Here is a 16,028-nt window from a genome sequence, read left to right as displayed (position 1 = left end):
AGTCTTAATGTGGGAAACACTGTTGACCTTTTTATTGTATAGTTACCTTAACTTATCAAAACTATACATAGTATTGACAAGGTAAATCCCACCTCAGGATCAATAACTTCTGAATTCTTATCTACCTACTGTACAAATTATACTGGTATAGTGCTTCTCATTTAGAGAGATGCAGTAAGGGAAAGGGATCTTTATTAAATGAGTAAAGGATACTTAGTAACTTTGCCAAAACAAATTATGGGAAAGCTTTTCTGTCAATGTAATGAAAGCTAATAAACATCAGTGCTACACATTTGTCAGTGGGCTACCTACAGTATCCTATGCAAGCTGGGGCTCAGGTGGCTCCAGAGAGGTGGAGTAAGGCTTACAACACCACCATGTGGACAGTAAAGGAAAATCTTCTGTCAGTGAAGTCCCTCTCATGGCCCCTGGATGGCTGGATCAGAATTTGAATTCTGTATACTTATGCCTTAACTTTTCCATTGTTACAATATTTCTTGAATATTGAATTTTCTAGAATATTTAATATTCTAGTATTTTACATCATATCTTAATAAAGACACTGGTCAATTTAAATTATGTTGAGCAAACTGCTTTAAAGTTATTATATTACAAGAGTTTTGGTGGCCTTATAGTCTAAAAGCAGTAACTACGTTATGTACACACTCGATGCCACAATGTTTCTTGTTGCTTTCTACTGGCTGTCCAATAAAGGCACAAAAAATTTGCATTATACTCTGGGGTGTGATTAGTGTAAGACCTGCCACTTGAGTGTATATCATCGTTCACCTGATTCCTCCTTCCTCGAAGGGTTGATTTTTACAGAAGTACAGTTTTCAAAGTAATAAGGTGGCACTTAAAATCATGGCAGCGATTTCTCTGGGAGTCCAGTACGTGTCATGCAGACCTTACATATGAGCAGACAACTGGGGGGGCATTTATGTCATACTTGTAGTTGTAATTATGAGTATAGCCCAACTGATACTGGATTTTTGAGACCAATACTGATATTTGACGACTTAAAAAGATGATGATATATTGGCCGATTACTCGTTTGTTTGTTTATGCTTTGCATTTAAAAAAACAAAAACAGTCTTAATGTGGATCCCTTAGATTAGTTTTTTCTTTCTTTTAAAGAATTGTGACCAACATACATACATTTTGCAGTTGAGCAATCACCCTGTCAGTGCTCTCTGGTTGACAAGCTATATAATGTAGACAGTTTCTAAACTACCTCAAACCTAGTTTGGCATTTCTGTACTGCCATTTTGTGTTACTTATTGGCCGACATATACACCGATACAATATATCTGCAGTAAGCTAATATCACTGACATATCACCATGACCAATTTATCAGCCTACCTCTTATTATGAGTGGGAGATATCAGGCATTTATGAGGGCTACAATATCTCCCACTTGGCGAAAGAACTAAGCAAGAGTTGATGTTGAAAATGTATTGCATTAAATGGTGCCTTATAGATTATATGTATGGTGAATTGTTCAGTCGAGCCAAATAGTTCTGAACAGCGCTACATTCATGTTGTAGTTACTGCGCACAATGTTATTTAAAATAAATAAATAAATAAATAAAAAAGTCACATTAAAAATGCATTTTATGGATGGACTTTGCAAAGAGAAGAAAAGTATCACAGAAAACATTTTATTACAAATACAAACAAGAATAGGCGATTCTCATTTGAAGAAATCGTTAGTTATTGATTTAATTAAAGGATTTACTTATTTTGTTTTGAATTTCTTTGCAAACAAACATTTGCAAAGTCATAGAGGCTTCAACCATACATTTTATGTAATATTCTACTCATTCCAATGGGGAGGTTTTGATGTTTTAATGAAAATAATCAGATTTATGATAAAATTGTTTGTAATTTCAGGACAGCGTGACCACTCTGCACATCGGTGGAGGTCAAATTCCATAGTGATTAATATCTGTATTTAGTCCTCATTTGAGTGTTCCTGGTTTGTAGAGGAGCACACTGCTCCTTTCTCTCCATTCATCAAAACTAATTATCTTTGAATTATCTTTGCCAAAAGATAATTCATTTTGTTGTAATGCTGTGATTACGCAATTTTAGGAACCCAAGACAAATTTAATTTCAGCAGCTAATAAAACATGTAGTATTTTTAGAACGGAATGTGCACCATTGTTTCACATATTTTGGACTTTACAAGACTCAGGATTTAATCAGATTTTACTACACATACCATTATAAAATGGTAAGGCACATATACTGTGTTGCCTATGGGCCTCCTAACACTAGCAAACACATGCACAAGCAGAATAGTTAATTTTAGGTCACCAAATAATGTTCTTTTCATGGTTGCATTCGTTCATTTATTTTGAAGCAAGAACACCGCAGCCAGATGCAAACTATTACAATTCCTGTCATGTTCACCATAACAAGACATAAATCATGTTACCTAATAACATGTCAAGTAGCCTAATTTCAGCTGAATTATGAGTAAATTAGGATTTATTACATTCAAATAAAGAAGCAGATACAAAATTAGGCTTTTAAGATGAAACATTTAACATAACCACAGTAAGTGCTTTGTTGAAGCTGCATTGACTTTGAACCGCTTGGCCTGCATTTGTTACATGTTGCCTACTGTAAAGCTAGATGGCAGCACAACACTTACTACCTCATCAGTCCTTCAGCTTCATAACAAAAACAGGCTCTCCATCACTTTAAAGGTGTTTGGTTGAATGGTGATAGGAATACCTGGCAACTTAAAAACATCTCAAATATGATTAATTTCCAGGAAGATATAATCATCACAGTGAGACTTAATTCACATGAAGAATACAGGACAAGATAATTATTTAGTTAAGATACACACTTCATTGAAGTTAAAATCCAAAAAGAGACATGTTCAATATGTATTTTGGATGTATAAAAATATAGTTGTATTGCATGTTTAAATATAAGGTAGCTTTATATATCCTTATATACAAGCTGATAATGACACATTTTTAACCATGTATAGGCATATATTGTATGAATTGCACTTCACCAGATTCAGTTCACTTGTGAAAGGATCCTGTTTGCCGCAGTTTGGGGTCTAGTAATGTCAGTTTCTTGAGAAAAAAATCCTCTCCTGTCGCGGCCTTGGTTCCTCCTCCGTTCATGGGTATATCAGAGAAGATCTTCAGGGATTGTCTTCTATCTCAGCTGCCAAGCTCACTTTGGAAGCTGAAGAAGAGACAGACATTCTTGTCAAGTCGCACAGATCTGACTTGAATTCATCCTTAAGTCCACACACTTGTTTAGACACACCTGCACCTAAGCATATACAAACAGTATCTATTATTAGAATCTGTCTTTCATCTAGTGATCTGAGAAAATCTCCCTTTTGATGGACTGTACAGATGTAGCAGCCATTCTTTCTACATATCTAGTTGTAAATCTGTGGAATAAAACCTCTGGGGGGACTTATCTTCATCTGCTGTGAGCAAATGACCCCAACAAGGACTTTCTTTTGCCTTTCCATTCCTGTCTTAGACCATTGTGCGTGTACTTTTGTGTCTGTGGACTCGCTGACCAGCTTCAGTGCTCCGTCTTTGCCCTCGGTCTGGGGGGGAAGCTGAGTGACATCCTGGAGTGAGCGGCGGCGCCGCCCGTAACCCTTCGAGCCAATCTTCTTATCGGGAGCATTTTCCTGATTTTGCCTGTTGCTAGTAACTTGCAGTCGGTACACCAGGTCATGATATGCACATGTGACTAGGAAGCAGACGGATGATTGGGATGATGCTGACCTCCTGGGTCTGATATTTGCTGATATCGGACATATCCGAAAGCTGGAAAAGGAAAAGAAACATTTATGCTCTATTTTCAGACTGCTTTCCAGGGTTGTTAAATCTGACCTGGCAACACACAATATGTTGACAGGGATTAAATCCAAATTGTCATCAAGATTTATCTAAATTCATGTGAATTGATCAGTGCAATAGAGGATAGATCATCCAGTCTTCAGATACTAACCTTATTAAAAATATTTCTTTTCTCACATGGTGGACATTTCATTTGCAATTCATTTGTAACTCCTGTGGTATCAGACAACATCTGTGGCACCTTCAAATGCTTAATAAATGCAGTGCTTTGGGGGTCTCCTGGTATCCTAATGTTTAAGAGGCATACCACATAACTGCGATGCCCCTGGTCGATTCCAGCTGGGAACCTTTTGTTGCATTTCATACTCTTTTCTGTCTCCCCACGTTTCCTATCTATCTCTACACTGTCAACTATCAAATGAAGCCAAAAATGCCCCCAAATGCATCTTTTCTTGTTACCTTGATGGAGGTGAGACATTGCCGTCCTGCTGTGGTCCAACATGGATGTCAGAGAGCCGGTCCTTGTCTGTCACTAAGCTGTTGTGCAGGTCTCTCTTCATACGGCTCTGCAGCCATACTCTAAACCTGCCATGAAGGACAGAAGAGGTTGTGATAGCAGAAACAGAAATTCTCTGACTTTACTGGGATATTCACTTGTTCTCATTAACTTACAGGAGATATTTATATCAAGTGTCATTAAAGGCGAGCACCTGATTTGAATGTTAAAGGACTTTTTCCCTAGAATGAACACAATGTTCTCACAGTACTTGTTGTTCAGGCAGCTCACCTTTTTTTCAGACTGGTGTTGAGCTCCCCTGGGGTACCTTTTACCAGTGGCAGGACAGTAGTGAAAACACAGCAGCAAATGACAGTCTGCAGGGCTAATCTCATTTTGGCTGGGAGCTGTCAGTGGTAAAGATAAAGACATTATATTAGGAGGTTACCTCTGAACTGCTGCCACAACTGGTGTTTGATTTGTGTAAGACATTGAATTGGCAATTGCATAGCCACAACATGGTGGTTAAGAGTCAGTCAGTTGGTTTGTCAATTACAAATCAGTATTAGTGGATTTGTAAGGCAGGTTATTTGAAGAAACATCCAGTCATCAGTACAACCAGAATCACTGAATAAAAATGAAAATCTTCACTCAACTCCTAGTCCTTGAAATTCCTTTCCCAAATTTGACAGGACATCAATTTACATTCTTAAATACCTAAAGAATTCTTTAGCAATCTTAGTAATCTTAAACTTAAAATTGTGGAAAAAATCACTTACCTCAGACTGACTATCTTGTAATGTGATGTAGAGAATTTATGATGCACATCCAAGTGTGTTGTGTACTGTTTAGCAGAGTTAGGTGTTTTTTCCAAAGCTGTAAAGAGTTTACCATGAGTTGAAGTCTGAAGTTTACACTGCTAACATGAGAGGCTTTATAGAGGGAGGGAGGGAGCTGTACCTGAATGCCAGACCCAGTGGGAGGGACTGTGGGACAGTTCATGTCAACCCCGTCCACCCCACATGGAGACAGTCAAACCAAAAACACGCAGATAGAGATTATGATCAAGTCAGCAATCCCAAAAATGCCTATTAGTTTGTGTAAATCTTAATTCTAATTGAATACACCCCTTTCGTTCAAGAAAGTGTTGAAAGCATTGATTTTAAGCATTTCAGGATTTTGTAAATTGAGCACTTTTTTTTTCTCTTCCAAAGGTTTATTTTTGGCTCTGCAAATGGGAGACTTATGTGCATCAAGTCTATTTACATATTTTCTTAAGGGTCTTTTAATATTTCTCTCGAAACTGGTTGTTTTGGGAGTTATACTAGTGCGTTCATTGGCCATGCATGCTTTAAGGCAGTTAAGTTGGGTGTAAATGTTAATAGCTCAATTAACTCTAAAGGAGATGTGTTTTTGGTTAGCCATCTGTGATTTTAATCGCTACAAAAGGTAAAGTATATTTAAACTAGCACTGTGTTGTTATGGCAACTGCATGCACTGTGTAAATTTAAGGAAGGAACTTGTGCTTTTTACTGAACTTGTGCACCTCCAGATGACCATTTTAATCATTCTGAGTGTTACTTACACCCACCGGTAGTTACTTCCAAGCATTATAAACAAGGGCAGTGTGTTCTGCATGTGTAAAGATTAACATGCATTAAGGTCGTCCTTGTTAGCTACAGTGTAATTTTCAGAGCAGAAATTGAGAGACATCAAAAGTGCAAAAGGCTCCCTATTTTAGAAATGTATTGAAAATGAATAGCCTATTACATTTTATGTAAAGTTTGAGTATTATCCTGAAGAACTGACTGCACTTTGTGTAAATTAGTCAATTAGTCCAATGCAAGTCTGTGTTGGACTACAAGTAACCATATGTAAAATACAGATGCTTTACAATATATTAATCATTAATTCACCTATAGATAAACTAATTCACATTTGCACGAAAAACACTCATTAGTTAATAGAGGTTAAAAAAAATTGATGATTTTAGGTTTTTGTTTTTGGTTTCTGTGGGAAATGATCGTAGTATAAGCATTATAATGCTATTGTGTGTGTGTAATTGTCTCACACAATAAAATTGATGGTGGATGTTTGAAGGGCATGGTGGTCCATTTTAAAAAGTGCGTGATGTAGTGATCCTATGGCAATACCCGCCATAATATTGCTGTACAAGACGCCTCTTTTTTGTCCTTTCTCTGCCTGTTTGTCATTATTCACAACATGAAGTCAATTTGCAGTCTGATACTGCTTATAATTGCTTATTTTTTGTAGTGTTGTCAAAAATATCGATATTTTGATAAATATCGATACTGAAATATCTGAACGGTACCAATACTAATTTCCCGAAGTATCGATACTAGCCGCACTTTCACTTCTCTCCAAAGGCGCGTTGACGACCACCACACGCGCACTCGCACTCGTCTGATTCGCTCTGGTTAGCAAAAGTGAAGTGAATGGAAAGATGGCGAGTGCAACGCCCGCGCGACCGGCTTTGGTTGATAAGGAACACAGCAGGAGTGCTATCTGGAAATATTTTGCATATGAGGCAAATGAACATGGAAAGCCGAAGGACACAAGCAAGCCAATATGCAAGAGATGCTACAGAACAGTGCTAACAAAAGGCGCTAACACCACTAATATAGCAAAGCACCTGAGAGACCGACACCCGGATCTGTATAAAGAATTTCTCGAGGTTGGTATTATTATTATACATTACTGACACTCTATCCTCCAATTTGATACTGTTAAGAGCTTTGACACAATCTGTATTGTTAAAAGCACTATATAAATAAAGGTGACTTGACGACTTCATGTCGATCCAGTGAGCACTGTTTTCGCGTGTGATGCACGCACGTTTGCGTTTAAATCTGTTCATCAAATAACGTTAATGTATTAACCAGCTTTTATGACCGATGAGCAATGCATTTGTTACAGTATATTTTAATCTTTGATAACAGTAGGTATTAGGTAATAAAAATATAACGGATCATGTTAGCTCTGGTCCAATGAAAAAATATTAACAAATAGAACTTTGGATTTTAATTAGTACATGTATTAGTGAATGTTAGTTTAAATCAACTTTTAACTTTGATTAACAAATGTTTTGTAAGTATTTTTCATTGCTTATTCATGTTAACAAATATCTATTACCATTAACCTAAGTTAAGTCTTAGATTAGTTCATTCAGTTAATTTTAAAAGTGTGGTCAAAAACTGCAGCAACAGATTCAATTTAATTATTTTGTTTACTAATTTGATACTTGATGCATAAGATTGCACTGATTTTGTTTTTGCTTGAAGTTTAAGTATATTTTATTTTTGATAAAATGATTTTACTTGGAAATACAAAAGATTGCACTTTTTTTTTACTTGCACTTTATTGGTTTTTGAATGTAATGCAATCTGAGAGGCTTTTGAACAAGTGCACTACCTCAGGACAGTTTTGTTAATGTAAAATATATGTTCTAGACTTGTTATATTTAGCTTTAAATAAAAAAATAACCCCTTAATATTGTGGCAGTTTTTTTCTCCCTGGTATCGAAAATGGTATCGAATATCGATATTTTTCAAGGTATCGTATCGAAGTTAGAAATTCTAGTATCGTGACAACACTAATTTTTTGTGAGCTTTGGTGACACCAAAGAACATAAATAGACACATAAGAAGCATTAAAGTGGTGCATGACCTGCTGTCAGTCACTGAAATTTGATTTCCCCACTTGGCTCCATGGTAGCACTGATGATGCAGTATGACCCAATCAATGAGTTATCTGTCAATGTGTATGACTTGATGTGTACGGCTCTTGGTTTGTTTCTTTAAAATAAAATTTAAACAAACTGTGATCATGAACCGGACCAGAACTAAAAGTCAACAATATATCATATTTTCCTTTGGTACTGGACCTAATGAACCAAACTACAAGTGTGACAGCGCCCTAACAAATCGCTTGAAATTATAGACTAACCTTTATGAATTGGCACATTTAACGTTCTGGTCTTATAATGAACTGAATTGACAAGTAATGGTAGTCCTTCCCAGTTTGTTCAGAATCTTTTGCCTCCAACTTGTGTTGACCTGCATACAGCTACAACCACAATCATCATCCAATCATCATGTCCGTAGGATACAGTTGTATAATAAATTGTGCCAATGTCAGGTCTGTTTTGATATGACTTTACAAAACCCATTGCCACAGAAAGGTTTGATGGGTCTATAGGAGCACATGAGTAATGTATTTGGATGCCTTGAATAGATACACACAGCGCCGTCATGGCAACAACACAGTACACTTCACGGGCCAAAAAGGTGAATCAGTGATCTGTGTTTTAACATGATCCTTTCCACCTTTTCAATTGCTTGCCCTGTATCTGTTTTGCATGGCGCGCGTCATGCTGGAGAATTTCATTATTCCAAAACAGTATGCTCATGATCAAACAAAATCTATCTGACCACTTACCTTTTTATAAATAGTTTTTGTATCCATATCAGATGTTGCTGCAAGAATAGCTTTTACATGACATTACATATACACGAAATCAAGACAATATGGTGTTTAGTTAGGGGATGGATGAAGCTGTGATTGATTTCTGCAGTCGGGTCAGTAGAGCACAGTGTAAGCTCAACATTGGCAGGCACCCATTATGTGATATTATTAGATATTTAGTGTCTATTTATAGTTCCACATTTCATTCTGTGTTTTTATTACTACTGAGATAGAAAGGCAGGGATTATAGGGATTTTATTAACTCTCTGCTCCTCTGGTATGTAGTACTATGGTGCTCTTCATGGGTCTGAAAGAGAATACTCCCTGGAAATGCACTGAGTGATATGCACTTGCCTAAATGTGAGGCCCAAACATTCCTAAGTTCCTTTCCAAACAACGGAAAATCACAGTATCTGCTGTTTTGTGTGGGGAAAAATACAGGATGAGATATTTACCGTTTACAGGTGGAAAATATCAATTTGCCCAAGGGAAAGGCAATGTTCCACGTCTTCCTGACTGATATGGTTTGAGAGAAATAACAGAACTATCTGAACTGTAGCTTTTTGTTCGGTGTTTACTAGGCTCAGACAATCATCTGTATTTTCAGAATGTCTTACCATCATTGTATTCAATTGCCAATAACTGATATGATCTTGCTGTGGCAGATTTCACTCTCAGAAAGATGCAGGTATGCAGCTGTAAAACACATGTAGCCTATATGCATATAAAGTCCAATTTTGGGGGGACTAAAAACAAACGCTCTCTTTTTCTTTGTTTTCTGCTGCTTCCTTATCAATTTTGTGCTGATTAATGCATAGACATTTGTGATTATATTTATCATCTCTTTTATTTGTGATCGATCAAGTTGTAACCCCACCCCTATATAATTGTTTAAATATCAATAAAAATTTAGCACAAAAAAGAGAAGTTCCTTATAAAAATGTCTCGTAACTGGTTTGCCATGTTTAAAAAACAAAAATAAAAAATAAATATAAAGTGTTACATAGTCTGTATTGCCCTGGCCCCTGACTCCTCGGGCCTCAACGCTGCTTTCTTGCAAGGTGCAATCTTTTTGTCACCATATTAAGAGTGTAACAGTACATACAATGGTATATAAACACATCAAAATACAACATTAGATGCCATGTTTAGGTTTATGTTCAACTAAGTTAAGTATGGTGTGATCCATGACATGTACTGTATTTTTTTTTTTTTTTTTACTGTAACTGACAGACTCCGGCCCTCTAAAAGACAGGGATCTAGCAGCTAGCCCTCATTAGAAAAAGTATAGGGACCCCTGGCCAATGTGTTATTTATGTTTTGTGCCCTTAAGTAAAGGCATTTGGTCTTTGGATTAAGGGAAAGTATCCCTAATGCCATATTACCACAGGTAAACCAGTGTTCTTGGTGCCAATGTACTGGCCAAATTGTGTGAATAAATACTGTGCACTAGAATAAAAAGTAATCCAAGAAAAGGATGACGAGAACATCAAATCAAAATCATTGCATTGCCTAAGAACTGTGCATTCATCTTCGTAATGAGTCGTTTATGTACTGCAACTATAGACTGTATAAAAGAAGTGGAAGTAGTCACCGTGACATCACCCATTGGTTTGTGGACTACCGTTTTGAAGCCTCGAGATTGGCGTTTTGGTTGTCGCCACCTTGGTTTTTTGCAACCAGTGACCGGGTGGAGCAGGTATCAGCTAACGCTAGTGTTAGCAAGGTCTCCTCTTCCATAATTCACGTTAACTGTGATTATTAATTGGGATGCTAATTTTGGCTAGAAAAACAGGCTTTAAACAAAATGTACTTACTGACAAAAAATAAACAGCCAACTCCTAGAGTGTCTTTTAGTACAACCGAACGCTGAACAAGACATTTTTAGACCAAAATGTTACAATTAACTTTCATGAACTGAAAACACATTGTGAAAGGGTCAATGTTCTTAGACAAAAACGACAACACCCAAAAACAAGTTCACGGCTAGTTTAAAGATTTTCCCCTCGGGGATCAATAAAGTATTTCTGATTCTGAAATGTACACAGTGCATATGCGTATCCTACGCATCGCCTCTATCCTGATTGATAGGTCTCCGTGGGAGCGACTTGTCAATCACAAGGTAGCCACGCCCTAAAGCATACCCTGCTGTATAGTCTATTTTACTCTAAATGGATCATAATTTTCTAAATGAACATCATGCTGTATTGAAGAAGAATTTAAACTAGCGATTGAGACCATAAACTCATGAGGAAAGTGTTTACTGAAGTATTAAATCAAGTGAGAAGTAGGGTCATTTTCTCATAGACTTCTATACAATCTGACTTCTTTTTGCAACCAGTGGCCATTACAAAGAATGCAGGTTTTAGGCACTTCCACATTGGCTTCACTTTTCAGCACCAGCGGCTGCCGCTTGACTGCAACCCAACTTTTAATATCCCTTTCTATGTAATTGTCGACAGACTGTTTTTGCTGACAGTCTGATCACGTCCTGCATTGACATTCTCAGTCACCTGAGCAAGAGTTGCTCTTCCGTTTTTCCTTGCATGTCGTGCTTATGCATGAGCGTCACGGTCATCAAATGTGTGCTGTTGACCACAATTTCCAACCCTTTTTACCGAGTGCTAGTCTTTCCCATATATCTAAGTGCCGATGTCACTTTAGTCACTGTTCCTGTTGAAACACTAGCCAGTTGAGCAGTCTTTGTGACTGAAGCTCCTGCCATCCGTGCCCCAACAATGAACTCTTTCAAAGTAACTTAGATCTTTTCCTCTTGCCATCTTGATAGAAAATCAGCATTTTTATACATGCCACAGAGCATGATTGTATGTTAATTGCTTAATTGTACCATTGTGCAGTGCACCTGTGTGGAAGCATCTGCATTTATGTTTCTCTACTCATTTATTCAGGTTTTTCCTTTAATTTGTCATCTGTCTGTATATGTATACAATTTGATGTAAAGCACTTAGAGCTGCATTGTATGTATGAAACATTGTTTTTGTGAGTATGTTAGTATGGCAGCATTAGCATTTTACTCATAGCATTGCTGTGCCTAAGTACAGCCTCGCAGAGCTGCTAGCCTGGCTCTTTATTTATTTTATTTTTTTTGTTTGATTGTACCTAAAGTGAAATAGATGTGAACATACACTATTCCCCAAGCCCAGAAATAAGAGAACTGGGACACAAACTAATCATATCCTCAAATCTGCAATATATAAAACAGAAATCTTTCTTTTTTTTTTTTTTTTTTTGATGCTTCCAAGTTTATGCAATTAACTTAAATAAATTGGAAAAAAATTATTGTCTCTGCTTTTGAGATTCTGAATCAAAATGTGACACCGAGAACTGGAATTGAATTGATTGCCAAAGATTTCCAGTTAACAGTTAGTCATCAAGTTTTCATCTAAATATTGCTGTTCCTGACCAGTGTGAACCTGGCTTATTACTGTGTGAGAAGTTTGCCATGGGAATTCCAGCACATAACTCAGAAAGCAATGTCTCAACCGCTACTCTGAGAGACTAGTCCATCAGAGCCGGATGAGGCTCTGAATATAAACTAAATCTTGTGTCAAGTGATGGATATGTGGAGAGTCCAGTTTTCTGCCAGTATTGTTGTGACTGAGTTCATCATTCCATCCATGACCCTGCAGAACATGTGTGTTTGTTTTTTTGTAATGTGGCGGGAGGTTGGAAATACCTACATTTTCTTGAGTCTTGTTCACTTTATTATTCAGTAACTCTAATGTAACTTACTACTTTAGTCTTCAAACAAGGATGGCACACAGCAGGTCTGGTCTGTCTACAGTTGCTGGGTGACCAATTGGATAGAATGACAGTCTGGTGCATCCAGGTCCTACAGTGTGGCCACAGTGTGTTGTTTATTAGTTTCCTTGAATGAAAATAAAAACCTCAGGCATGGAATCTGAAACATTGCTGGCTTCATCTACTATTAAACTAAAGAAGTATTTTGGGGAGCTGTTCTTAAGTGAGATTCAGATACAGCTTATTGAGAGGGGGCTGTGTGGTGTCTGCAGTGATGTGTGCATTGTACACAACTGATGCGACGAAGGTGAAAATCTTGCTATCTACGCAAAACACAGTGAGGGACTATGTTTTGGAAGAATGGTGTTCATCCCTCCAGTTCAGAGACTTGGATTCTGGTGCGTTGTGGTGGCTCAACACCTTACTAAGACACTTTATATTGGTTTTTCCTTTAATTTGTCACCCATATGTATGTTCCAACCTTCCCTTATGGTCATAAGCCCTGGGTAGTGACCAAAAAAACATGAGGTTGCATGTAAAAGCAACCAATATGAGTTTCCTTTTTCAGACAGTATCTTGCATCTCAGCATCTTAAAGGACGTCTGAATGAAACCGCTGCTTCTTTGTGTTGAAAGGAGCAAGTTGAGACCAAAAACAGAGCTAAAAGAGAGTGAATTTTGTATTTGCCAGGTGGCCAGAAACATGACTCCCAATGAAAAAAATAAGATATGTTGAAGTTGTGTTCACAACATTTTCGCTGCCCCCAAGTGGCAAAAAATAATAATAAATCAGTTATTGCTGGTGTTATGTAACTCAACTTTTGCCACAACACCAAGCAGCGTTACTTGGCAATGCACTGCATTAGCAAATATTTGTCATATTCCTGGTACGTTACTTTATCAACAAACTTTTACTTAAGATAAATCTGTCTTATCCTTCATCACAAACTGAGCTATGGTAGAGATGAGTGTCCAGATGCCAAACTTTAAACTTGAAATCCAAGCTGCCACATAAACAGCAGTGTCCTCTCTTTGCAGAGAAAGCTGGACTCGAAAGTTAACGTCTTTGCCTCACTTGACTCTTTGGTGTACCAGAGATGTCATGTTAAATTGTTTCTGGGTATTGAATTTCTGATTTGTTAATTACTGCCAAGTGAATGCGTCCTGTGGTACCCATCTGGTGTGCTTTTGGCAGTCAGATATACTCTCACAGCCTCTCAGTGTTAAAAAAAATGTGCACATTGTATATCATCTTGTGGAGATTTACTTAAGATCATTCAAGGCTAAAATGATTTGCCAGTAGCTCCGTCGTAGCACAGTTTTCCATTATTAGGCAGTTAAAAATGTGAGTGAGTAGCGTGTCAGAATATCAGTTGGGGTGGGGGCGAGATCTTGTTCCAAAACAAACCAGAAAGTGACTTTTGAAGGCCAGAAATCTCAACACATTGTTAAGCCACAGATGTTAGTTAATCTGATATTCTGACCATGTTGTAACAGGCTTTAATATGTCCCGCTTAAAAGCACTGTAAATATTTCCCAAGAGTGGCCTCTATGTGTTGCAATGATGCTGCTCTTTTGTGTGTCATGGATTCCACATCAACACAGATGACAAATAGTTATGGTTAATACTGTACCTGCAGTTTCATACCTTTAGACTTAATCATACACCAGATGTTCAGTAACCTCTGTTGATAGCTTAAGAAATTTCACAAAGTAGTAAAACATTGCTTTTAACAAGTCTCTAAGCATCAAATGTTTTCATTTGTCTTTATTTTTAAGTTACACAAGAGGGAAAGTCAAATGATCACCAGCGTAATTAGGATACATCTACTGGGAACCACAAAAGTTTGCTAAAAAATCGTGCCACTTTATTATATTTTGAAATATTTCACTGACTAAGAATTTGACCTGATGGTGGCACTAGAGCAAAAGTCAGAGGATCACCAAAGTAATTAGAATTTATCCACCAGGGAGCTTGAATATCTGTAGCAAATGTCATGGCCAATATTTGTTGAGATGTTTCACTAAAAGCCAAAAATGTCAACCTCATGGTGGTGCTAGAGCTAAAGTCAGAGGATCACCATGGCAATCCATCCAATAGTTGAGATATTTCAGTCTGGACCAATGTGGTGGACCGACCGACCGATATTGCCATTTATTGAGGCATGCAGCTAGCATAGTTAAAAAAAATAATAATAATCTGAGTTATTTGCGCTTGTATTATCATTTCAATGTTATTTCAGTTCCATCTAGGGCTGTAACTAATAATAATTATTATTATTATCGATTAATCTGACAATCATTTTCCCAATTAATTGTTTATACCTTTGGCATTTTTCTCTATGAACATAGAGAATTCCAATATTTTTTTCTCTATGAACATAGAGAAAAATGCCAAATATGACACATTAATATTGCTTGTTTTATTTGAACAGTCCAAGACCCAAATATATATTCAGTTTAGAAAAGATACTAGAAAAATCAGCAAATATTCTTATCTGAGAAGCTAGAACCAGTGAATTTGTCTCACTTTTGCCTAAAAACCTGTGACTTAAATTACTTGGACTAGACTTAAACGAGTCTTTGTTTGATAAAATTGTTATGGATTAATTTGTTGATTACTCAACAAATTGCTATTGTTTAGTTGCATCCAGTTTTTATTAATTGCAAACAAAAGTTATGTGGTCATTGAAGTGAAGTAAAATGTGTTTAAGGTCACCACTGAAGGCAGAGAGTAAAGGAAGTGAAGAGGTTGAATTTGTCTCTGGAGAATTGCCAGTGTTATATTTACTATAATGTCCACTAACACCGGTACCGATCCCTGTGATTGCTGATGTAGTCGGTGTTGTATTTCCTTCTAGGTTTGATTAGTATTAAGTCCAGCACAGTTAAGCCTTTTTAAATAGTCATTAGACACAGCTTTCACAACCCCACAACACATTCAGTCACATTTTCCAATCAAATTGCCAATAACTTCAACAGAAGAGGGTAATATATCAACATGCCAAATTTACTTTTTGACCTGCAACTGACACATATTTGCGTTTTTTATAGCTGACGTGCCTGGTGATATTGGTTTCTCACTTGTCTTTCATAGTTGCGTTGAAAGTGCAAATACGTCAGGGATCGATTTGGAGAGTCCTGAAATTCCAGTGGGTGGGGTGCAGGATGGGAAATGGAATTTGAAAGCCAGAAATCTCAGCACCTGGCAGAGATGTCATTGATATTGATCAACAACGCTGTCAACCACCCACAGATATATTGTTGGTTTTGTACAATCTGCCAATAAATATCCTACTTCTTACTCCCTTGAATATTTATAGAAATCTTCCTTAACAATTTTTTCTCAGTGTGGGTGTTGTACTTTTACTTGGTTTCAAAACACCTCAGAGTGAGTCACGCTAACAAACAATGACATGCAAGAAATGCTTATG

The 16,028-nt window shown here is 37.1% G+C and overlaps 1 protein-coding gene and 1 long non-coding RNA gene across 3 annotated transcripts in view; one reads left to right on the top strand and one right to left on the bottom strand.

Moving 5' to 3' along the window:
• LOC122874489 overlaps positions 1–16,028 on the top strand; it is a 61,840-nt gene that overhangs the window by 25,519 nt on the left and 20,293 nt on the right. The gene's annotated exons all lie outside the window — the stretch shown is intronic.
• Positions 2,330–5,264, bottom strand: admb (adrenomedullin b). 2 transcript variants are annotated; one of them, XM_044192404.1, is made up of 5 exons: positions 5,128–5,264; positions 4,640–4,755; positions 4,312–4,437; positions 3,564–3,819; positions 2,330–3,214 (listed from the first exon to the last, which is right to left on the bottom strand). In XM_044192404.1, exons 2-5 carry the CDS (start codon positions 4,741–4,743, stop codon positions 3,203–3,205), a joined length of 498 nt encoding a protein of 165 aa, XP_044048339.1. In that variant the 5' UTR covers positions 4,744–4,755; positions 5,128–5,264; the 3' UTR covers positions 2,330–3,202. The 2 variants fall into 2 exon arrangements, with proteins under 2 accessions (XP_044048339.1, XP_044048338.1); XM_044192403.1 differs by having other exon boundaries at positions 2,330–3,819.

The sequence above is a fragment of the Siniperca chuatsi genome, linkage group LG4 (genome assembly GCF_020085105.1).
Source record: "Siniperca chuatsi isolate FFG_IHB_CAS linkage group LG4, ASM2008510v1, whole genome shotgun sequence".
NCBI lineage: Eukaryota > Metazoa > Chordata > Actinopteri > Centrarchiformes > Sinipercidae > Siniperca > Siniperca chuatsi.
Note: the sequence above shows the minus strand (reverse complement) of the source record. Positions and strands in the feature narration are given on the sequence as shown.

Excerpts from the sequence above, each read along its gene's own strand:
- admb (XM_044192403.1), bottom strand. The coding sequence starts at position 4,743 with ATGAGATTAGCCCTGCAGACTGTCATTTGCTGCTGTGTTTTCACTACT. Across the intron at positions 4,438-4,639 it reads AACACCAGTCTGAAAAAAAG|GTTTAGAGTATGGCTGCAGA; the intron begins GTGAGCTGCCTG and ends CCTTCATGGCAG. Across the intron at positions 3,820-4,311 it reads AATGTCTCACCTCCATCAAG|CTTTCGGATATGTCCGATAT; the intron begins GTAACAAGAAAA and ends TTCCTTTTCCAG.